At 34.4% G+C, this 24196-nt stretch overlaps 3 protein-coding genes across 3 annotated transcripts in view; all 3 read right to left on the bottom strand.

The window, feature by feature from the left end:
* LOC120632548 (acetylcholine receptor subunit beta-like 2) overlaps positions 1 to 14452 on the bottom strand; it is an 84371-nt gene extending 69919 nt beyond the window's left edge. The window contains exons 1-2 of the mRNA XM_039902410.1: positions 14345 to 14452; positions 3404 to 3511 (exon numbers count right to left, since the gene is read on the bottom strand). Coding sequence (XP_039758344.1) covers positions 3404 to 3511; positions 14345 to 14435 — 199 coding nt within the window. The 5' untranslated portion in view covers positions 14436 to 14452. The remainder of the gene's footprint in view (positions 1 to 3403; positions 3512 to 14344) is intronic.
* A 2573-nt stretch (positions 14453 to 17025) lies between these two features.
* LOC120632795 (60S ribosomal protein L17) lies at positions 17026 to 22017 on the bottom strand. Its single transcript, XM_039902804.1, has 5 exons — positions 21882 to 22017; positions 21598 to 21683; positions 20998 to 21132; positions 19935 to 20072; positions 17026 to 17270 (listed from the first exon to the last, which is right to left on the bottom strand). The coding sequence occupies exons 2-5, from the start codon at positions 21676 to 21678 to the stop codon at positions 17061 to 17063; spliced, it is 564 nt and encodes a 187-aa protein (XP_039758738.1). The 5' UTR covers positions 21679 to 21683; positions 21882 to 22017; the 3' UTR covers positions 17026 to 17060.
* A 1626-nt stretch (positions 22018 to 23643) lies between these two features.
* Positions 23644 to 24196, bottom strand: part of LOC120632771 (SKI family transcriptional corepressor 2) — a 34467-nt gene continuing 33914 nt past the window's right edge. Inside the window, exon 9 of the mRNA XM_039902767.1 lies at positions 23644 to 23819. Within this exon, the coding sequence (XP_039758701.1) occupies positions 23749 to 23819 (71 nt within the window). The 3' untranslated portion in view covers positions 23644 to 23748. The remainder of the gene's footprint in view (positions 23820 to 24196) is intronic.

The following is a 24196-nucleotide window of genomic DNA, read 5'->3' as shown; positions in this document are numbered from 1 at the left end:
GGCGCTGTAATAACAAAAAACCCAGCTGAGTTGCTGTTTTATGTGCCATGCCATGTATATATTTATGTGTAATATAATGCCTTCTCCGCTTGTGGAATTCTTGTGACACAGTGCCGCGAACCCCTCGTAGCTTGTTGTAATTTTCATTTTGTTTCTCTTTCTCTTTGGTCCGGATTTATAACTATATTTTCCATATTTCTATAAAATAAACTTAAAAGTACTATTTTTTTCTTAGTTTTCTTTTTTTATCTGTATCGCGCCTTTTGATCTTTAGTTTATATCAAAAGTTTTCATCAATTTTTTTACCTTTTTTAATTTTTCGGGTTAATGTATGGCCGCTAATTAAAAAAAACACAGTAAAGGATAAATTTTTTAGTGAAAAATTAGATTATGAGGCATGCATTTTTGAATTTTCCAAACTTTTTTTACTGATCAGGTTGCTGTCACATTTTTTTTGGCTCTGTATTATGAGTTCTTTTTTATTCCACTACAGCTTAGCCCATGGCTGCAATCACACCTGCTGGTAAATGATGGTGCAGTCTAAGATGATAACGGGCTAACCTGTTAGGGATGGCTCCTAATCGGTTTCTAAGCGACATCATACCGTAACACTAAATCGCTTTGCAGCAAGCACTTGTTGGTAGGGAGGTAACTAGCAGAGAAATACAGAAATTATAAATTTCCAAAATGCCCCGGCCGGGCATCCAACCTGGGACTTGCTTTTAAAGCAAGTAAATAAAAAACAATATACCTTGCTAAAAACCTCAAATTTTATTCAAGTGTGGCTTTTCAATTGGCTGATAATTTCGCTAAAGAAACAATCGTACAGATTTTCTATTATTATTTACATAACTTAAAAAAAAAAATCTATTTCAATCAGTTGCAATTTGGTGATTTAAAAATAGCCTCTAATACCTCTTATAGTACCTACTTATATACCTATGATATTATTAACATAATAAATTAAGCTTAGACATTACTAAAAATTAAACTTATTCTGATAAGATCACGTTTTGTTACATTGAAACAGGAATATTCTCTTTCATCTTTATACCATCATCATGTCAACCAATGGATGTCCACTGCTGGACATAGATCTTTAGTTCGGAGTTCCAAATACCACGGTCTTGTGCCGCTTGGGTCCAGCGGTTCCCTTCGGCGCGTTGCGTTTACCGATGCGAGGTCGCCATTCCAACTCCTGAGGACCCCAACGCCCGTCGGTTCTCTCATGCTCTGCCTAGTGCTACTTCAGCTTGCAACTCGTTGAGATATATCAGAGTCTCTGGTTCTTTTACGTATCTCTTCATTCCTAATGTGATCTTTTACTCCGAGCATAGCTCTCTCCATAGGCCCCTGAGTGACCCAAGGCCCAAGCGTTCTTATGAGACCCATAGTTCGACAACTATTAAGTATAACACACAACTTGTAAAAGAAAACCGAAATAATACTTCACAGACTTTAGATAATATTATGACAAGACTCAAGACTTAAGACTGTAAAACCGGAAGCCCTAGTTTTTACTGAATGAAATCAGATACAGCCCTAACATCATGCAAAATTAAAAATCATGTGACTCCTATCTCTTTATTAGGCGGGTACGATGCGCGTATCGGACTTTTATCATCTAAGGTTGTTATACGTAAACACTCAAAATATTTTGAATTCGTTTATATGAAAACGTACGTAAATATTTATTTTTTGATTTATTATGTTAACAGGGTGATTCCTTGTGGAATATACTTATGCTCCCTTCAAGATTATTTCGTAATTCGATTACACGTTGTATATATGTACTTATAACAAGCCGAGAAGAATGCTTTTTTTTTAAATTGAGTGTTAGAAACCCTTCCCATGTTAAACCACAGATATTCTACCGCAGTTTACATGAGTGACATGATGATGACAGGCTGTGGATGATGATGACTTTCTATTCCGACATTCCTACAAATCATATAGATACAAAAAATAATTTATTTGTTCGTTTTTTTCAACTTTCGTATTAATAATATTACACGCAGACAGTACACGCGGGACAAATCTAAGACAAAGCTAATGTTAAAATAAATGAAAATTGTCACACTGTTCATTTATTTTGACACTAGGGCCTGTTATTTTGGGCTCTTAAGAATGTATATATTCCTTTGCACACGGCGCCATTTTTTAATAAAGGATAAGTGCTATAGCGCTTTTGCGATTCACTGCGAGTAGTTTATTCCCGCAAGAATCAGGATTTATGAAAATAAATTAATGTGCAAATACAATATGTTTTTTGTACACTCATTTGCTTCAAAAACTTTCTTATCGCAACAATCACTGTTTTTGAGAAACTCTCGCTAATGATATAGACGAGAATAGAATAGAATATGTTTATTTAACACAACAACTCCAAAATGACTTACATACGGAGTAAGTTATAATTAAAGATCAAATTGGTGTGTTTTTTTTTTGACGGACAAGCAGATATCTTATTTACTGTTAAGTGGAAACTATCGCATATAAACATAGCAACACTACACTGTGCATGCAGGAACATGTCCTACAAAATCGCAGTTGTTAAGCCGCATTTACCTGTAGTTGATAGCAGTAATACTTCCCCGTACGAGCTCTGTTACAAAAGCTGTACTACTTTTAAAACTACTAATAGAGTTATCGTTAGAAAATTCTGTAGATATAAAAGTCTGCTAGGAGTTTACTTTTCAATTAATGTAATTAAACTGCATTTTTCAGCCATATTATACTGTCAAAAAACGTTACAATAAGAATAGTGTAAATGGCAATGAAATGCTCGTAATATCTATTAACTGCGCCTAATGGCGTCGTGTGCAAAGACCCTTATATATAAAAAATACATGTTTTTCATCTCTTATTTCGCTCCACCTCTTTAACTCTCTTAAACGTTTTGCCGTTATAAATGTACTCCGCAGTCGGATCGTCTGCAACAAAAATAAACTAAAAATTAACAAAAACAGAGAGTTCAATCGATGAAGTCTTAAATTAATATTACCTTTTTTGTAAATATAAATATTCTATGCTTAATAATGACGATTAAATTTCATTCTGTTCAGTTTAAATTATTTTTATGGATGGACCATAGAGTCAGTAAAAGCGGATACAGCAGCTAAAAATTAGTTCAATTTCTTCTGATTTATTTTACATCCCATCCCATACTTGATCACAAACGGTTATAACATTAGTTATTAGCTAGTTATAATAACTTACTTATCGGCTAGTTTTAACTAACAAACTAAATTACATATATATATATATATATATATATGTATTTATAAAATAGCTTTTATTAAGTTTAGCAACATTTAATGGAAGTAATTTTTTTAAATAGCAAACGTTGTAGCAAAAGAGAAAAAATATTGTGTTTTGAATTGAAATTTTAGAACATTATTACCTCCGAAAGGATATTTCGGCAGCGGCCACAGACTGAAGGGGTAAACAAAGGCTTTGGGAAGGACCCTCCGTATTACTATCGTTCTCTCCTGCGCCATGTTCTCTGAACCTGGAACCAATAAAATAAACCTATATAAAACCTATATTATCTGCACTGTTCCATCGTTGTTATCGTAATGGAAATGATTAAGAATGCCCTACCGTTTTAGCCAACACCTAAAATATGGGCATTTTCAAGAGTTCATAAGCTTCTCTTGGCCAGCACATTTTCACGACCTCCATTGCGCAGCGGTGAGAGTTGTGGTTATTAGTTGAAGGTCTCGGGTAATGTTAAATGTGTTAAATTCCGAACTGCAATGTCATTAACATACCATAGCCCTAAGGGATATCCCTATAGTTAAAGTAGGCTCTAAGGTTGGCAATACTTTGGAGTAATAGTAATAGGTTGGTAGTAGTGGAGATTTTTATGAGAACTCGTCCGGCGACGTCCGTGTTCCTGTCTGAAGTTAATTACAGGTAAATACATGGGGCTTAAAATCTACACCTCAGATTGATGGACACAGGCCAGCTCTTTGCAACACATGTTCCTTATTAGCCCTACGATGTGTTGTGTGTCCGTCCACTATTGTTTTATATATGTACTTTTTCCTAATTGGGAGGTGGAAAATCGGAGGATACCATCGTCTGGCATGCCTGACTTCACTACGTATGTTATTTTGGTGTTTATAAGTATTTATTTATATTATTCATAAAAATATTCATCAGCTATCTCAGTACCCATAACACGAGCCACGCTTACTTTGGGGCTAGATGGCGATGATTTTTATAATTTCGCGGTCTACGGACTGAAAACCTCCTCCATTTTCTTCACTTCTTTCTTCCCGGTATTACATAAGGAAGCCAGCTGTTTTACTTAAGGCTGTGATGATGATTATTAATATAAAAAAGCCGTAGATGCCTTTGGAGTTCTAAGATTTGAATCCATTAAAGTGGCGGTATTATTTTCATTTTTTTTATAAAAAAATAAATAGATATATATATATGACAAAACACACATCGCTATCTAGCCCTAAAGTAAGCTGAGCTTGTTTTATGGGTACTAAGACGACTGATGAATATTTTTATTAATAATACACATAAATACTTATAATATACAGATAAACAACCAGACACTGAAAAACAATCATGTTCATCACACAAACATTTTCCAGTTGTGGAAATCGAACCCACGGCCTAGGACCCACAGAGGAGAGTCGCTGCCCACTGCGCCAATCAGCCGTCGCTATATTAAAATTGATTGCAACGTGAAATAGTCAAACACAAAAAATCTTCCAGCAAAACTTTAAACAGGTCCTCATGTACCCTATGTACATAACTATAGCGTAATAGGAATAAACGTAGGTTGATATCCTATTGCATAAGTCTCAAGTACACGTGAGTTCAACAAACGAATAAGGAAGGGACGGGGCGCCTTCCTGGTACCTAGGAAGATTTGCAATGTCAATGTTATTGCTATACTGTCCTTTTGTACTTCATACGCACTATCAGTTATATTTATATGACCCGCCTAAGTTTATTGCGGGCAGACCAAGGCGTGTTTAAAATCCTCCTAGCTTCAGGTTAACGAATGCTGTTATCACCATCACCTCACAATAAGGAAACATATATGTATGAACATACCCTCTATGCACGCCACTGTTCAGGGTATGTAAATGATATAAGAAAATCTCCAATACGAGTTTTAAATGCTTAAGGGTAGGCTTTTTATAGAAAAATCTCTCTTACAATGGCTCGTTAGACTTTTTATAACCGTTACTGGAGATTGGCCTATGATGGACCTATTATGAAAAAAGAATTTAAGAACTTGCATTTCAATTTTATGCGAATGTCACAGTAATATTTTTAGAACCGTTAGGTTATAATATATTTCTTGAGATTGTAAACTAATGAAAGATTGTAAAACGTAACATAATATCCTTATTATTTAACGCATTATCCTTCGGTACATTTAAAAAAAAAATCAAAGCCACAATACGGTTAGGTACGGTTTAGGAGGCTATATGAGAGGCATTCTCTTCATCAACAGCTTTCTAAATATAACCTCCAGGACCAACCGAGGGTGAAAAGTGCAAATTTCTGATCCTACTGAGAATTTCTCTACAGAATGATTCTCTATCTATCCTTTGGTTTTCTTTTAGGTCTGACCCGGGATTCAAACCCACGACTATGTGATCTAGAACATGCTAATCACTAGGCAAATGAGCTGCTTTAGTTAGCAGAGGGTGATAAATCGTTCATATATTTTGTTTTATAATATTATGGATTGAAACTAAAGCTTCTAGTTATCCAAACGCGCCGTCAACACTGAAGCTAGAATAACTTCGCAATCCCACACGGTCAGACAAACAAGCAATTGATCAATGTAATAAATATGCAAAACTATATCAAATGTCCCATTCTAAACGAAACTTCCTGGTGGGTAGGTGTGAGCCCATTATTTTTCACTTAAGAGCTCGCTGTAAAAACGGCTGACACGTCATAGATTTATAGGTGTAATCGAATATGATTGTTTTTCTTAGGGTCCTGGAGAACCGTCTGCTACATTGTCTGCGAAGATTGGAGATCCGTGAACGTTTGAAAAATCGATATGAGCTATAAATATAAAGCGATGGGAAATCAGGTTTGTGTATTTTGTCAAGCTGATAAGCAATCTAAAAGAAAAAAGCTGCAATAAAAGCAAAAAAAAAACGAATAAAAACAAAAAAAAATGCGAAAAGAAAACTGCAATAAAACTTTTATTGTAAGATAACGATAAAAATAAACAAATAATGGTCTAAAAATTATCAAGAAATTCATTTAAAAAAATATTTTTTGATGGCCGACTGGCGCAGTGGGCAGTGACCCGGCTCTCTGAGTCCTAGTCCGTGGGTTCGATTTCCACAACTGGAAAATGTTTGTGTGATGAACATGATTGTTTTTCAGTGTCTGGTTGTTTATCTGTATATTATAAGTATTTGTGTGTATTATATTCATAAAAATATTCAACAGCTACCTTAGTACCTACACATAAATACCTACATATAAAACTAGTAAAGGGAATAAAGATGGACATCTGCAGTTTTGGATAACTGTTTTTAAATTTAATTGCAAGACTCTGTAACTATCTTAACCTACATAGATTATTGCGAGTTATGATTATTCTTTAATTGCTTACAAAATGGGGGGTAGGTAAATATCAACTAATATTACAACCTACAATTTTGTATACCTTGGTAGGTATATAAAATTGTAGGTAGAGATGAAAACAGTAGAGATGGTTCTCTACTGTTTTGACTTATGGAAACTGTTTCGTCCTAGACCCGTACTCAGGTACGAGTATAATGAAATAGTTTCGCGGGCATTATAGTTTCTCGCGCAATATTGTTTCGCGGGCAATATAGTTTTAGCAGAACGTTGTAATTTTTTTAGTAGTTGCCTCCCTCTGTGAATGTGGAAATTCGGAACTCACTGAAGTTATATTAAATATAAGTATCACGGTTACTCATCAAAATCGATTTCGCAGAACAGAACATACTTGCTGTCCCTTTGTTGCCATTATTTATTTATTTATTTATTTACATAAAGTTTACAAAAAAAAAGCATCAGAAAACCACCCAGGTTTTTATATATGCTAACAGTCAAGTCTAGGTACGTTAACTACAGAACATTATTGTCAGTTTACCATGTTGTGTATAAAAATGATCATAAGTGACTTAAAAAGAAGGACTTCAGTTTTTTCTAAATATTTATAAATATTAGCAACTATAAGTTTTCGTACACGGTGGAGAAAAAGAATAACCGTTCTTGGGATCCATCTTATTATCAAACTCTTTTAAAACGCCCGGTGGCGCCTCTAAAGGCCTCTCCCAACGGAAGGTTTTGGCCAAATTAACCACGCTGAGCAGACGTGTTGGTGATCGCAGTAGATGGTAATATTAGCATAGAGGACGATGCTGCCCGTTCCAGTCATTTTTCCTCAATCTTCTCGTACGACACTCGCTGCAAGAGGAGGTGATCTTTGTCACCTTACAACACAATCATTTGTTTAATCATTGTTTTTATCATTTAATTCCTCGTACTCTACATGTTGAGAGATGGTAATCTTCCGTAGGACCACGACCAGCGTATCAAATCCGCCCCTGAATAGGCCAGCCTACAAAATTCCTCCATCAATTCATCCGATTGACGTCCACAACTGGACAAAGGTATTTTGTAGGGATTTCCAAATTCACGGCCGCTTGTTTCCAGTGGCTCCCAGCGACTTGCCTGATTTCGTCTGTCCACCTCGTTGGGGGCCGACTTACGCTGCTTTTACCGGTGCGGGGTCGCAATTGCAGGACCTTAAGACAACAACGTCCATCGGTTCTTCGTTCGTTCTATGTGTCCGGCCCGCTGAGCACTGTCAGTAACTCTAGTTTTTCTGCGGATCTCGTCATTTCATTTGATCAAACTGAGACACTCCTAGCAAAGCTCTCTCCATCGCCCGCTGAGTGACTCTGAGCCTTCTTATGAAGCCCATAGTAAGCGACCTCAAAATTCCCTACGATCTATTAATACTGACGAAACCATAGCACGACGAAACAAGCGGTCACTTGAACGGTCAGTGCTCGTGCGTACCTATCGGGTACCTACAAGATAATGACACGCGTTACTGTAAGGAAGTGTTACAATTTATCACTTGTAGTTCACGTTACGCGGGCTGGAATTCGAATGATACAGTAACCTGTTTATACAATTGTTCTTGCTGAATATAATAACACTATTATGTATTAACAGTCGGTCATATTACAAAGGTATTCTGTCCACGATTTTTTCTTGAAAAATCCCGAGGGAAGAGTTACTCTTCCCGGAATAAAAACTCCTATGTCTTTATCCAGGATGCAAGCTATATCTATGCTTAGTTTCGCCATGATCGGTCCAACAGTGCTTAGATAAAAACTAAAAAGTTATTTTTTAACTCTCTTTTCCGGGATAAAAAGTATCCAAGGTATGTCTATCTTCAATCTCTAAGCTAGCGTGTTGTTTAAAGTTAAGAACATTAATGTTTAGAACGTACTTAGGTTCCTTTTAGGGTTTTAGTCGCACGACACCACAAATCAAGTTGCAGACAAAAGCTAGTGGAAAATAAGTTCAAATGTATCAATACATAAAATCTATTAAGAAAATACATACTTTTAGTATCTACGTTTAAATTAGGTTATAGGTCCAAAACAACCCCAATAATAAAAGTACCCAATTGTATAATAACTTACAAAACATACCATCAAGTCCATCGCTGTTTATTACTTAAACAAAGAAAGCAGTATCGCCCCCCCATTCTCAAATGGTAATTGAATCGTGCTTTGTCTGGATATAAATTCAAATTGTTCTTCACCGGCATACTTACATACTTAATAATTAAATAATTTTTCGAGACAATTATCATTCGAATCGAAAAACACTCTTTTCATCACAATTAACGTTGTTAAAACTGGCAGTTCTTCGAGTTACTAAATGTGTGCAAAATGTTTTTTTACGAGTTTACTAAAAATAGGGCCGTATCCAATTTCATCTTTCACAAGAACTCTTAAAAAATTCAAACTAGACGTTTCAGAAGTACTTATAATTAACATGAAATAAATTTGGAATTTTGTATTTAATTTGAGCAGTGGCTTTTTTGTCCATATCGATGATTTTGACAATGAAGTGAATTTAATTTGGGTCTTTCGCCGGTTGTGTTTCAGACAAAAGACACGACACAACCGGTGAAAGACCCCACTGATCGAGTCCAGGGTCCAGGTCTCTCAGATGAGGGCGATAGGGAGAAGAGATACTAGCTGAACTGCGATAGTATGCGCGAGCGTTCTCGTGGCTCATCCCAGGTAAAGCGTTTTAGTTAGTAGAAGTCCAACGTAAACTCTGCGTCTGTATCATTGCGATATCCATAGACTTTCCATTGAAAAATAACCTTCATCTTATAATTCTGAAGGAAAATAACTTTTATAATACCACCAAGCCGAGGAGCGCGACTGAAAAATGAAAACCAATAGCAACGGGAGCGTGTTCCGTGAAGCTGCGTCAAAAGTCAAATTCTTATCGGAAATCACTTCCAAAGTGGTCCAGGCGGATTGTAGAGTCGGGACGGAATAAAAAACACAAGAAGGTCCACGAGAATTTATCTGGTTTCAATAGCAAAGAACAAAAATGTTGCATTTTCTGTACCTATCAATGTAAGCAGATATAACAAAAGCGTCAAGTGACCGCACTACAAGAACACATTCCTCGGAAACAGTTAAGCTAGTCTACTCTAGCTTCGAGTACTGAGTTTGTCATCACATACCCACCTGCGACGGTTAGATGTTATCCCAACTAGGACAACACCACCCTCAACTCTTGAGTCATATCCTCTAACTAAATAGGTGCTTTCATTCGCCATTCCCACAGTGGGCCGGAGATAATACATGAGCATAAAATAAGTGGGTCAGCTCTGATATAATCAACTGACCTGGTAATCAGACCGAGTGAAATGAAATTGACTATAAAAATTATTGGACGGGTGGCTACCGGTCAAAATTTGAAGGAAGCAATTACTGTTGTTTTATTTTAAGACAGATTTGTGTTTCTATGATCTAGTCTGAAGGTGACGCTACTTAAGACAAAAAATAGGTAACTAAGAACTGGAAGGTACTAACAAAAAGAGGTGTTCTTGAGTGAAAGTTTTCAGTTTTCTACCCACAAATATTATATATGTTGGACTTTGAATGCGAAATAAATTGATAATATTGCAAATTTCAACCAATTATATAACTTAACAATTATTATTCATTGTAAACTCCTTCGTCTCCTGAGGATGCGTCGGTTTCGGAGAGAAACGTGCGTACATTGCCGAAGATCTGTTTGGTGTGGAGTATAAAGATTGAAGAAATCATAAATTACACAATACAGATTCTCCTGCTTTTTACTGACTATAGCAAATTTATATATGACTTAATTTTCATGATATAGCATGGATTTCCGCAAAGTAACGCCTCCTGCTATCCAATAACAATTGATACAAGTATAGGCTGAATGTTTCTTAATTGGTTAAAAATAGGTAACGATAGTGAAAGAACCTGGGAACCTTTGAGAGAACACGAGTTCTAAAAGTAACCCTGCTCCTGCTAGTACAGTTTCCGTATTTCTTTTTGATAGTAAACAAGCATATGGTAGTTAGTAGTACCTACAGCTTTTTGTGACAGAGTTCGACCGGGGAAGTATTGCCTTTGTAGCGGTCTCCACATTACAGAACTTGATGGCGCCACAAAAATCCTGCATCGCGCTAAACAAGTGAAGAATGCCTATATATACAACTTCCAAAAATGAATGTTCGGACAAGCGCGATCACCCGCTCGGAGGAAGATGTTCCTATTGTTACTGTCGAGCGTATCACCATAGCAAGCTATTGTTGCAATGCTGTGTTCCGATCTGGAAGGCTTGGTTGCCGGTGTAAATACAGGCACATTTGGCTTAACACCTGCGCTTCGAATTGATGGACATCTCCTTGAATGCCTTGTGAAGTGATTTGTAGTCCTATCTACAAAGGTTGCCTGTAAGAGTTTGCTTGCAGCAATAAGGCCGCCTTTGCATGTCTACATTGTGTACTGTATACTCCTTACTGTTTCTTATCCTGAATGTTATACGTGCAATCGTGTTTCTTCTTCTTCTTCTTCTAAAAATGGTCTACCTGATGGTAAATGAAAATCTGTCGCCTATAAACATAGCAACGCTTCGCAGGGCAAATGTCTTTAGTTCTGTGGGCATGTCAGTTACACGCCCTACATAGTGCCACCGTGTGGGCCTGTGACCATCAATCTGAGGTGAAGTGTCAATCCTCATATACTTGTCATCGACTTCTTTGTCTTTTCATAGAAATATTAAACATTATTCTGGTCAAGTGATCATCTGCATTAAACATCTAGTGGTTACTAGAACAATGGAGTTGAAAATCTTTACTAATATTATAAATGCGAGTGTTTTTGTTTGTTCTTCCTTCACTCTTCAACAAAGTAACCAATCATCTTGATTTTTGACATAGAGTTACTTGAAAGTACAGATAGTAACAAACGCTACTTTTTATTGGACGGCCGACTGGCGCAGTGGGCAGCGACAGTACTTTCAGAGTCTAGAGCCGTAAACTCGATTCACACAATCGGAAAATGTGTGTGATGAACATGAATGTTTTTCAGTACCTGGGTGCTTATAATATGTATATTACAATTACTTATGTGTTTTATTCATAAAAATATTAATTAGTCATCTAAGCACCCATAACACAAGCTTGGGGGCTAGGTGGCGATGTGTGTATTATCGTTATATATTGACTTATTTATTATCCCAGGAAAGCAAAAAAGTGACTGAATGACGCGGGTAACAGCTAGTAGCATAAAAAGACAGGTTTAAAATAGGGTGTGTTTGGTACCCACGTATCTACTGAATGACGCGGGAATCTGGAGATGTGAGTCGCGAGGGATGTGGGTCGTCTTGATCAAAGGCGCCGCCATGTTTCGGTGTCAGTGATCCATATACGTAATGCCGTGAGGGACTTGAACCAGATTCAAATATAGCTACGCTTTCGGCTGTTTGGATACGTTGCATATAATTCAAACAGTGTTTGGCGGAGTGATTACGTATATCACGACAGGCTTGCGACAGGCGTAATCTTTTTATTCCACTAAAATTTGACACTTGCTGCGATTTCACTTATAATTATTGGGGGATATAGCATTTACATTAAACAAACCCATGTCCCCTAATCCATTGCAACACAAATCCATCTCAAAACAGCCTCACAACAGGCACACGTCAATTTTGTACACAAAAAAATATATAAGACGTTTGACAGCAAAGATCGCGAGATTTACTCCTTAATTACTTAAAGTGCACATAACTTTGAAAAGTTAGAAGTGCGTGCTGGGATTCGAACCCGGCCCCCGAGTGAAAACGAGCTCCTACCCACTGGGCTATCAACCCTTCTAAATAAAAACAAACAATAACTTAATAATTCCGTTACTCGTCCGCGTAAATGTGTTTTTTCCGGAATCAGTGACAAGCTGTGGCGTACCGGACCGGTCAATAGCTTGGCGTCCCGTCTTTTTCGATAGGGATAAACAGCTATGCTATAGCCTTCCATCAGACCAGACCAGAAAAACATCTGAAATGTTTAATTCCCAGATTAACCCTGTCGGTCATCAAACCCCGGAGCTCTTATAAGTAACAATGCTCACCACTGAGACAGAGAGGTCGTCGAAAATATGTATGTGATGTGTTAAAACAAAATCTTAATTTGTTCAATAGAAACGGCAGCGTTACTTTGAAGAAGAAAACGAAATTTTGAATAAACATTTTAAGAAGCTTTTTTAAGACAAATCGGCAAAATACAGACAAAACTATGTGGATTAAGTAAGTATAGATATTGCAATAGTGGATTTTAACTTGTAGTCATCACATTTCCCGAGAATGCTCTAGTTCCAGAGTATTACGTATTTTATTCTACTTACGTATATTTATGAATTTTAAATAAGTATTCATAATTCAAAATTTATGAATTTTAAATATTCATACAATTTGTTTATTTATGTTGCAAGTAAGTACCTACACGGGCAAAACAATAGTGCATGTTGAATTTTAAACTAAGTACACAGATTTCTTCTGTTTTTACTGATACAACAAATGAGGCAAGTAACGCCCGCCTATATCCTAAAATATTTTTTTTTTCATAAATCATGTTCGGAAAATTGGCGTTCTATATCTAAAATGCGAGTGGAAAACGCTTCTTTCCCACCCCGCGGGCAGTAAATAAATTTAATAAGAGAACAGTTGGAACAGCCTACACAGCTACAAAATATTTTTCTATAAGTAGATATATAATCTAAGATATGCAGGCACATAAACCTCACATAATCAACCTTTTTAGAATATTTTTTGCTATAATTACATATATTATTTTAAGTTTTTTGAAAAAACAACTATTATTTTCTTACATTAAAATTTCAAAAATAATGTTAAGCCACTTACATAACAAAAATTAAAAAAATATGGCACGTTACCCGCCAAAGAGGATATAAACACTAGATACCCGTTTCCCGGCAATGAATTTAATAGTTCCAACTGAACACAGAATAACAGCAGTAAAAATCTTTTACCGGAATTCTATAGAAAGATGATAAATAAATCAAACAAATTGTAATATATGAAGAGCCGAAATGAAAAGAACTAATATTTATAAAATAAAATAAATATAAAATCTTATTTTTCTTCCTTATAAACGATATGAAAAGTAGTATGTCAACTCGGGAAGCTCCAACTATGTACCTACGCTAACAACAACTTTGAAAATCCCGAAACGGCGAAAACTTACGCTACACTACCGGCCTTATGCCCGTAAGTTGGGTAAATTAATTAAGGTTACATGTACTTTTAATAAGAAAGCGCTTATTACCTAGTGCTTATGACTTCGGTCTCACTTTTGGAGGCCCATGTTCGATCCCTGGCAACTCTGCACCTCTAACTTTTACTTTTACTTTAGCAATTAAATTATTGCTGAACGATAACATCGTGAAAAAACCTGCATGCCTGAGAGTACCTAATGAATGACGTTCTCAAAAGGCCTGCTGAGTCTATATATCCGTATATGGCCAAAGCGCTGGACTACGGCCTAAACCCTGCTCAATCCTAGAGACCCGTGCTCTGTAGTGGGTCGCTAATGGCTTGTCCGTTTCGGGGGCGTTGATAATGTATTTTTTTATTTCTACACTTAAATTGCACACCACGAAAAGTAATGGACAGGAAAATCAGAAACTAAAAATGTAGGATACAAAAGGCGGCCTTATCGCTTAGTAGGATCTTTTCCAGGCAACCATGGAGGATGATGATGATGAGAATGTACCTTTATTGTCTGTCCGTTTCGGAGGCGCTGCGACGATGTTGGCGGCGAGTGCGCACGCGCACAGCAGGGCAGCGGTGCGGACGCGCGACATGCGTGCGACGTGAACGACGTTTGGGACACTAATGTTTGTTTTCAGTTTTGCATCTGCTCAGCCTAGCGCGCGACTTGGCAGATGGCGGGAAACTTACCGCCTTGTCTGATTATCTGATTGATCAATTATTGCACGGATTTGCTCGTCGAACGCTTTATGAGGCGTCTAGCTTTTGTATGCGACTTCATTCGTAGTTTTTATTATTTGTGATTATAATTACAAAATACCTGTTGCCCACAACAGCTTCCCGTAGGAATAGTTTATTTCGGAGATGTGTGGCAGGGAACCTGCATGCCTGAGAATTCTACATCATGTTCTCAGAGGTGTATGGAGTTCACCAATCCGCACTAGGCCAGCGTGGTGGACACCTTCTTATTGTGGGAGGAGACCCGTGCCCTATAGTGAGCCGATAATGGGTTGGACGATGATGTTGATCATCTAAGTATAAGATGCATAGGATATTATATAATCTGTCTTATTCTGTCTAGTTTATATTTGAATTGTCTTAGATTAAATGACATCCAACGGTCCAACGTATGTCAGACAAATGTCAATTTGAATTTCAGTACATATGTGACCGAAATTTCCGCAGCTGCGAGCGCAAAATTCCAGTGCTAAAATTTCAAGTGTAAAATTGTTATGATACTTAGAAACCCCAATAACCTCAACACCAAACCTAAGTCCAGTCTTATATTTAACTTGAGCAGCATTTCGGCGGAAAACCGCAGGCTTCTAGAGCAGTTGTATGATACCACCACGAAGAAGCACCAAGAAATGACCAGAGCAATTGAACTGTTCAAAAAGAATGAAAAATTAAAAAGGCAGTGGCAAGAGACTGAAAAAGAAGCTGAATATTTGAGACAATCTAATATTAAACTAAGAACTGGTAAGAGTAGGTTCTTTATTTATTTATTTATTTACAGACCTGCAGCGCTGGACTATAGTCACACGTTATGGTAATGAAGACTAGGTTGCTAGAAGTCGCCTATTCACTCTTAAATGAATGAATAAATTGTACACCTCATATACAGAAAAATTGGAAATTAAAATTTTACAGAAAGTATACAATACTTTTTATGAGGATAAAATTATCTAGGTACCGAAAGGCATTCCAAATATTGGGGTGCGTTAAAGAAACAAGACAGAACCAGTCGTAGTGCCGTAATTAAAATTAAACATTAATTGGTTTTGTATAAATAAATGCAAGAACATCGCAACATTTACATGTTTTACATCATTTCAAAATTACTAAAAAAACCTCTATTTTGTTCTTACAGGATACTTAGCCATATTTCCGAATTCAAAATGAATTGATTTACGTGTTGTCTCATTCAATGTTTAAGTAAAAGGCATTCTCAAAATACCCACAAATAACTTCTGGTTCTGCAAAAAAAGTAAAGAAAAATGTCTTACGCCTACGATAAAATAACAGCAATTCAGCATGACAACGACGTGCTAAGATACGAAATCGCGATATCGAAATTGAAACGTACCGAAGCAAGTAACAACGCAGAGAAAATGGCAGAAGAAAACTATTATTTAGAGAAAGGCCTCAGTAAACTCCGCGAAGAAGTGTTCAAATTAAAATGTGAAAATAATGCGCTGTCATCACGAAGATATCGTAGCCGCAGATAACGTCGCTTGTAAGCACACGTTCATAATTTGTCGTATAGCGAAAAACTAGTTTCTTACGGCTGTAGGGCAAATCTATCATTCATATGAAAAATAATAAACAGCGAATAAGAATATGCACCCTAATTATTGTTTAATTGATTATCCACTTACATAGTAGTTTTACTAGCTACGGGGTAAATTTACTAGCTAAGGAGTAAATGACGGAGTTAGGTATCGTATTTGATATCGAATATTATGAATCGCCTATTTATGCCAGATACCTTACGTATCATTCACAGCTGCTTTAGTAAAATTCTGCTACCTTAATACTAAATAATTAATTTATTTATTTATTCTTAATTTATAATTATGAATGTTTAAAATGTTTAATTAGTTACTTTTGTACTTTTTACGCCTTTTGTGTTTTTACTACAATAATTAAAAATTATTATTATTATTATATAACTCTTGTAGAAACTAATACAGAGGGAAGATTATGTTGTTCGTATCAAAATCCTACGTACCCATTGTTTTCTAAAAAAATAAGTAAGAAAAATTAAAACACGATGGACAGGCAGCGTTTTCCGACATTTTTTTTTGGAATTAAACTACAAAATGATACACCTGCTGGTAAGTGATGATGCAGTATAAGATGATAACTGCTTTACCTGCTAGGGGTAATGAAGTAATATTAAACCAATACTCCTTATAGCTTTCTACGCGACATCGTATCGGAACGCTTAATCGCATAGCGGAATGTCTGTTTCGGTAGGTCACTAGATCAGACAAGACAAAATTCAAAAATTAATTCTCAATTCTCCAGTCAGAGATCGAACCAACAACCTCCCACTTACAGCCTTAGTGCTCACCGGTGTGCTAGGGGAGGTCGTCACACGAGGAGATGACTAATATCAAAGCTATGAGAAACGAATGATTAAACTTTTTCATCAGCAGTTACAAATATCAATGAAACAAGTACTTTTTGAAAGTCCTTTATTAACCCCTAAACGTCTATTCCCTCATCATCTTCTCCTTCTGGCGAGCGAGCTTCTTCTTGGAAAGCTTCTTCTTAGCGGGTGCGTCATCAGCAGGCGCGGCTCTCGCGACTGTGTCCTCACGCTCACTAAGGCACACTTCAATGTGACAGGGGGATGACATGTAAGGGTTGATGCGACCGTGGGCACGGTAAGTACGTCTGCGGAGGCATGGAGCACGGTTTACCTGCAAAATAAAAAGGGCAACTTAAAATAAATTTTTCAGAAAACTACGAAATTATCAATATTCTAAATTCTTTTTAAATAGGCCTACACTAAAAGCACTTTTGAAACGTCAAGTCTGTCTATTGGATATAAGCAGGCGTTGATGCTGTGCTGCACAAAATGCAGAATCTGTACAGTGTAATTTAATACTTACTTCAGATCTTTGGCAATTTACCACCTGAGGATGCTCAGGTGTCGGAGCGAAACGTGCATACAGACTACATTGCAGAAGATCTGTTATGAATGATACATGCCGTGGAGAGCTCCTTGTAAGCATTAAAATACTTGTCTCCATAAACAAATAATTGGTGAAGTAAAGTTGTTGACTGCTGGCCAGTCTCTTATGTGGCTGTATCCATTCTAACGGTTATTATAAACATGATGTTTAACAATCAACTGATATTGATATTTTTTGTCTAAATACAAAATGATAATAAAATTCTACAAAACCCTTTTTACATAAAACCTTAAAAAGAAAGTCTTTAAAAAAACCATATTAGATGCCTTTTCTTAAACAGGGCTCTTTCTATAATGCCCCACTGGCATTTTTTGCTTTTATGAAAATCCCTACAAATATTAATAAATTTCTTAATTATTCTGAAGTTCTAAGTTTGACTGAAAATGTAAGTTCGCTTGGTCAAGAAAGAATAGAAAACCAGGATTAAACTTACATATATAAAATAAAACATTAAAAAAATAACTGTAAGTAACAAAATAAATTAAAGGACAAATAAAAATAAAATTATCCTTTGGTAAGCTTGTCACTCTTTCTATTTGCCTTTAGAAAACAGGTTGTACAATTTAGCTATACACTGCCAAGCATAAAGGCAATTTTCCTATCATAGGTGTTATTTGAAATGATATTCTTAAATCAACAGATCAAAACCAAAAAAAAATTTTCATTTTTGAAAGGATTAAAAAGATAAATTAAATAAGGGCAAAACAAATAAGATAATTGTATTTAAAAAACAGCAATTGAGCAAACACTTCCTTGTTTTGTAATGATAATAAATAAGTCAGTAAGTAATACTCAACATTGCATTGCATTTGGTGTAGTTATTATTTATTCTAGTTAAATGAAGAAAATGTCCAGTACGAGTAATAAATACTTAAGGCTAGGCTTTTTATAACTCTAATTTTAATAACTCTTAAAATGCTTATCCTTAGGTTTTTAAAACTCATACTGGAGTTTTTTTCATTTTATTTCATCTGCATAATCTGTGCATATTAGGGTGGCGCAAAAAAAACGACTATTTTTTTTTTTTGAGTCTCGGATGAAAAAATGTTAGTTTTTGATGTTTTAAGAGCCCTCTCCAAAGGACAGCTCAAAAAAAAATTTTTAAGAGGTCACTCCAAATTTTTTTAAATTTCGAAAAACGTCGGAAATCGATTTTTTTTTTTTTTAATTTTTTTTCTCGTTACGGTATAATTTTATAGACCAAAAAAAAATAAGTTTCTGAAAGTTTCAGTTAAAAATTTTAATTTTGAAAGGTCGCTCATAATTTTTTTTAATTTATTAGTAAATGACTTTAGATTTTTTCGAGTGATCTTTTAATATTAAAATTAAAATTCCGGCCATTTTTTTTCCTTTATTTAGTACAATAATCTATAAAAATACACCACGAGATGAACTAAAAATCAAGGATAACAAAAAAAACACAATTTTTTTCTAATTTTATCATTTTATTTAATCAACTACAACATTTCAACAGTATTTTAATGAACTTTGTTATTAATTCTGAAACTAAATTTCAAATTATAACCGATTTTAACTTTATTTAGATCGATATCATATATTATTTATATATATATATATTATATATATATTATATATATATTATATATATTATAATATATATATAATATATATATATTATATATATATTATATATATATATATATATATATATATAATTACAAAGTTCATTAAAATACTGTAAAAATGTTGTAGTTGATTAAATAAAATGATAAAATTAGAAAAAAATTGTGTTTTTTTTGTTATCCTTGATTTTTTAGTTCATCTCGTGGTGTATTTTATAGATTATTGTACTAAATAAAGGAAAAAAAATGGCCGGAATTTTAATTTTAATATTAAAAGGTCACTCGAAAAAATCTAAAGTCATTTACTAATAAATTAAAAAAAATTATGAGCGACCTTTCAAAATTAAAATTTTTAACTGAAACTTTCAGAAACTTGTTTTATTTTGGTCTATAAAATTATACCGTAACGAGAAAAAAAATTCGATTTTCGACGATTTTCGAAATTTAAAAAAATTTGGAGTGACCTCTTAAAAATTTTTTTTTGAGCTGTCCTTTGGAGAGGGCTCTTAAAACATCAAAAACTAACATTTTTTCATCCGAGACTCAAAAAAAAAAAATAGTCGTTTTTTTTGCGCCACCCTAGTGCATATATTATAACTTCGGGTATCCACCATAAATGTACTCAGTGATACTATAAAACACATTGCTAGTCTGTCAAAATAAACCACAAGCATGGAGATATTTTCTAGCTACCAAAAGATTACTGAATTCAGCTAAAGAAGTTTACAATTCAAAAAAATTATTCAGATATTACAAATGTAGCCCTAAAAAAGGTAAAAACTATAAAGATAATTTTAATGTTTACCTGTATGTGATCAATGACAAGCCTGTCAACATCTAAGCCTTTGTAGTCCGCATTAGATTCAGCATTCCTTAAAAGTTGCAGCAGGAACTCTGCAGATTTCTTGGGCCAACGACCCTGTGTTGTGCCAAACTGCTTTGCCTGCAATTAAAAACCAATGTTTACAACTCTACACTGTAAAACCAGGTAACAAATCCATGTAGGACAACAAGCTGAGCTTTTAAGGAGTCAAAAAAAAACAAAACAAAAATGACAATGAAATAATACAAAGAAAAGAAAACTTAACATACATAAAATAAAATAAAACAATATAAAATAACTGTAAGTAACAAAATCAATTAAAGGATAAATAAAAATAAAATTATCCTTTTGTAAGCTTCTGTCACTTGTACTATTTGCCTTTAGAAAACAGGTTGTACAACTTAGATATACACTGCCAAGCATAAAGGCAACTTTTCCATTGTAGGTGTTTAAATTATTAAATGTATTTTTTTCTAAAAATAGCATTTTGTGTTATCATTCAACTATACAAATTAACTGTAAACAATGAATCTTAGTCTTGGAAAAATTCTAGTGTCTTGCACCTAACTAATACCTAACAATTTTCTGTCAAGAAATTCTCAGAAACTTACTGCATAAAACATGGTAAACCTTTGGTTCATAACCATGTAAAAATGTTATAATAATTGTATAAGCCCACCAACCCCTATTAGAGCTGTTTAGTGAGACTTTTCTTTACAACCCACACTTCTAAGAGCCCTAGAATTTGTTTGTGACAAATATAATTACAATTATAGGGTAGTTACAGAGGTTGTTCAAGGAGTAACCGTTTCCTTATATGTGAAAGTCAGCATGTTTACAATGCAATGCAACCTAAGCAAAGCATGGTATGATGCCCCATTGATTATTAAGTCCCATGCTCTTCAAAACTAAGCTATTGGCAAATAGAGGACAGGTGGTAAAACTGTCAAGGAAAGTTTACTTTACATAGTTAATTACTGCCATACAACCAATATAATCCATTGAAAATCAAACAGTTAGCAAGGATTTAAACCTAAATGATTACCTGTGCACATCTGCCTACTCCACCATTGAAGCGACGGAATGGTATGCATTCTTTCTTGTCAACTACATTCTTAAGATAACGGACAGCCCTGCGGAGTGGCAACTTCTTGATTGCCATCGCTGTCTCATATGTGTTCTGGAAAATAAGAAAAAATAAATGATACATAAAGGAAAACCTATGGATATAATCTCTTAAACATTTATTAAGTTACTTTTTTGTTAGAACTTCTAAATAAAAACCTGTATCTAATGGACTGCTACCTTAAAAAAATAATTTAAAAAAAAGTTAAAACTGTCCTACTATTGTAAACTTTTTATTGCCATTTCTAAACATCAAACAAAAACTACCTTCCTGGAGAAGTTCGTAACGTATACAAACTAAAAGTCAACGTAATGTAACATTTATTTTTAAGTTTTTTAGAGGTTAGGTACATGTTTTCAATTCTTTGTAAGTTTATAGGTCAATTTCTTAGTAAATACTATAACTTTCACGGAAAGATTGCAGACTTTGGAACATTTTTGTTACCAATTAAACACTCCATGTGGATTTTATAAACTAAACTATGATTTGTGATCGCAGAAAAACGAAATCTTAAGTTACCTTGAAGTGAACGCGGAGGTTTGAGCCGCGCGCCTTGCATGATTTAGCAGGGTTATCCGGCTCTCGAGAATAACGACCCATTTTTACTGAAACACAGAGCGGCTTTTTAAGTCACAAAACACCATCATAGGTTATCCATTCCTTCACGTAAAAATCTCACAGAAACACCGAAATATACACAATGCAATAAAGCGCACACTTTTATTACGCATTCCACAGACATATTTCTTAATAAATTTAATAGATTTTAAGATTAATACAGATTTCAATGTAACGAAACCAACCTCTCAAGAGAAATTTTATTCAGAAAAAGGCATAGACAACAAATTTAACATTTGACAGTTGTTTAATGTTGACAATTCACAGTGTTACCAGAATCAAAATAATACCATAGAGGGTTGAAAGCATGTTACCATTAAGTTAATTAACGTTACTTTTACGTATTAAAACTGTTTCGGTACTTCGATACTCCTAATATTTGTGAACGAAATATATTACAATTTTTTATCATAATAATAATTTTCGTTCATTTTACTCCATTAAACCCTAAGTGTCTAAACTTTTTGGTAGTAAAATAAAAAAAAAATCTTAAAACCAATACCGAATACATACTTAAACTGAAAGGCTGACTGCTTATTTGAGATTATAACACTTAACAGGGTTTTTTATAATACAAGTGTGGGTATAAAAACAGAATAGGAAATAAGAAGCCTACTGCAGAATGAACGGAGCCAAAAAATAATAAAACTTCTTGTCCTTGTCACAATTTTACCAATTTCAATTTAAAATTCTAGAAATCCTAGAAGTATTTTGTGCTACGTGGTGGAGTTATAAAACAATATAATAGCACCATTACCTAACACCTTGCTATTTTTGTCAGTATATATTATACTCCATTGGGGAAAGAACAAAATATTTATCTTGCCCAGTTTTATCCACTCTCCAAGCACAGGTGGACATAATATTCAAATAATAATATCAAATGGGGGTAAACTTATACTTTTCCGGTTACGGTTCTTTGGCAGGTAGACTAAAGAATTTTACCTTGTAAAGTTGTAAGTGTATATAATCTAGCCTTTCTGTTTTCATCCACTATCCCGTAAGCCGGCAATCGCCATTTTTCAAATGTAACATATGCACATCTAAACAAATTGTGTAGATCAATAACCTTTTACCACGCTAGCGCGTGTAACAGCTCTTGTTATATATTGTTCAGTCATAAAAAAAATTTAAACTTTATGAAATGTTTAGCAGATTTTATGGCTGAACTTGATGAAAGTTTTCAATATTTTACTTTATTGGTTTAAATGTAATTGGTCCAAAGGTAATCAATATGTTTTTACTACAAAAGAAAAGGTCTATTTGCCTTTATTATCAGTTGTTCGTATTTTAAGAGCCCAAGGGATAATGCCAATGAACAGGGATTATTTAATATTATTATCTGTGTTTTGAAAGAAATAAAACTAAATAAATCAGTTGAATTCTTTAATATTATATAATACATATATTGTAATGTTCTTAATAGTGTGCTGCTAATTAGTTACTTCTATACTAAATACATACATCTTATTAATGTTTATTAATACTACAAAGTACATAATTATGATATGTATTGAAGATTGAAAATTATATTTTTATTACTCACAAATTCTATGCTCATTTCACACTTTATTTAAATTTAGTTATAATATTTAATCAAACCCTACTATTTTTTATAATCTTAATGTAAAATTATGTTTTTGATATTTTATTACATTATCATTGTTATTTTAATACTATATACAATCTCCACCGCTATTTTAAATTATACAACAGTTAATTAAGTTTTCAAGAGCTCTAATATACATTTATAGAAATCATAGCAAAACATTATAATAATTACAATGAATTTGATTCATTTCCATTGCTTTGATACTTTTAAATTCCTTAAGTCTTTAATAATATCTACAAAATATATTCTACATGACTAAATTATTATTCTGACTAGTTCGGTAAAATAACGTCATAATAATGTTCCTAAATTTCACTAGAATAATATTATTTTTAAAGGTATGTTGTTATCGAAGCGTATGGCAACATTATAATATGCCAACAATGTTTTACAGTGTCATCTATCAACTACTTCTTGTACTTCTAGACCGTTGCTTAGAGTTAATGGGGCGCCGGTGCAGGTGGCGGTAGTAGCGGCAAAGGCGGTACACAAGCAGCGCAACTGTCACGTTCTGAAAACAAAAATGTTTTTTAAAATCAGAGGTTCCAAAACTTTTATTAATTTTTACATGTTATATTATTGTTGGCTGCTCAAAATGATTATGTAATATTTTTAGTATATTTATCTACTTTTAGAAGCAAAAAATTATGTTAATACAACAAAGGTATTTCGGAAACCTGATAGTTTAGACGATTAAGATCTTATAGGATATACTTATTCTTATTATTACCAGCTATGAATTAACATAGGTTTTATTCTGAAAAAGTAGTTATTCAGGATATAACTGAGTTTATGCTGGCCATTTTAATTTTGGAAAAAAATAAAAATGGACGACGGGTAGGCACCTTAGCCAAAATATAACCCTCATTTAACCAACCAACTACTCAT

The sequence above is a fragment of the Pararge aegeria genome, chromosome 20 (genome assembly GCF_905163445.1).
Source record: "Pararge aegeria chromosome 20, ilParAegt1.1, whole genome shotgun sequence".
Classification (NCBI taxonomy): domain Eukaryota; kingdom Metazoa; phylum Arthropoda; class Insecta; order Lepidoptera; family Nymphalidae; genus Pararge; species Pararge aegeria.
The sequence above is the reverse complement of the archived record's forward strand: the minus strand, read 5'-3'. Positions and strand labels throughout refer to the sequence as shown.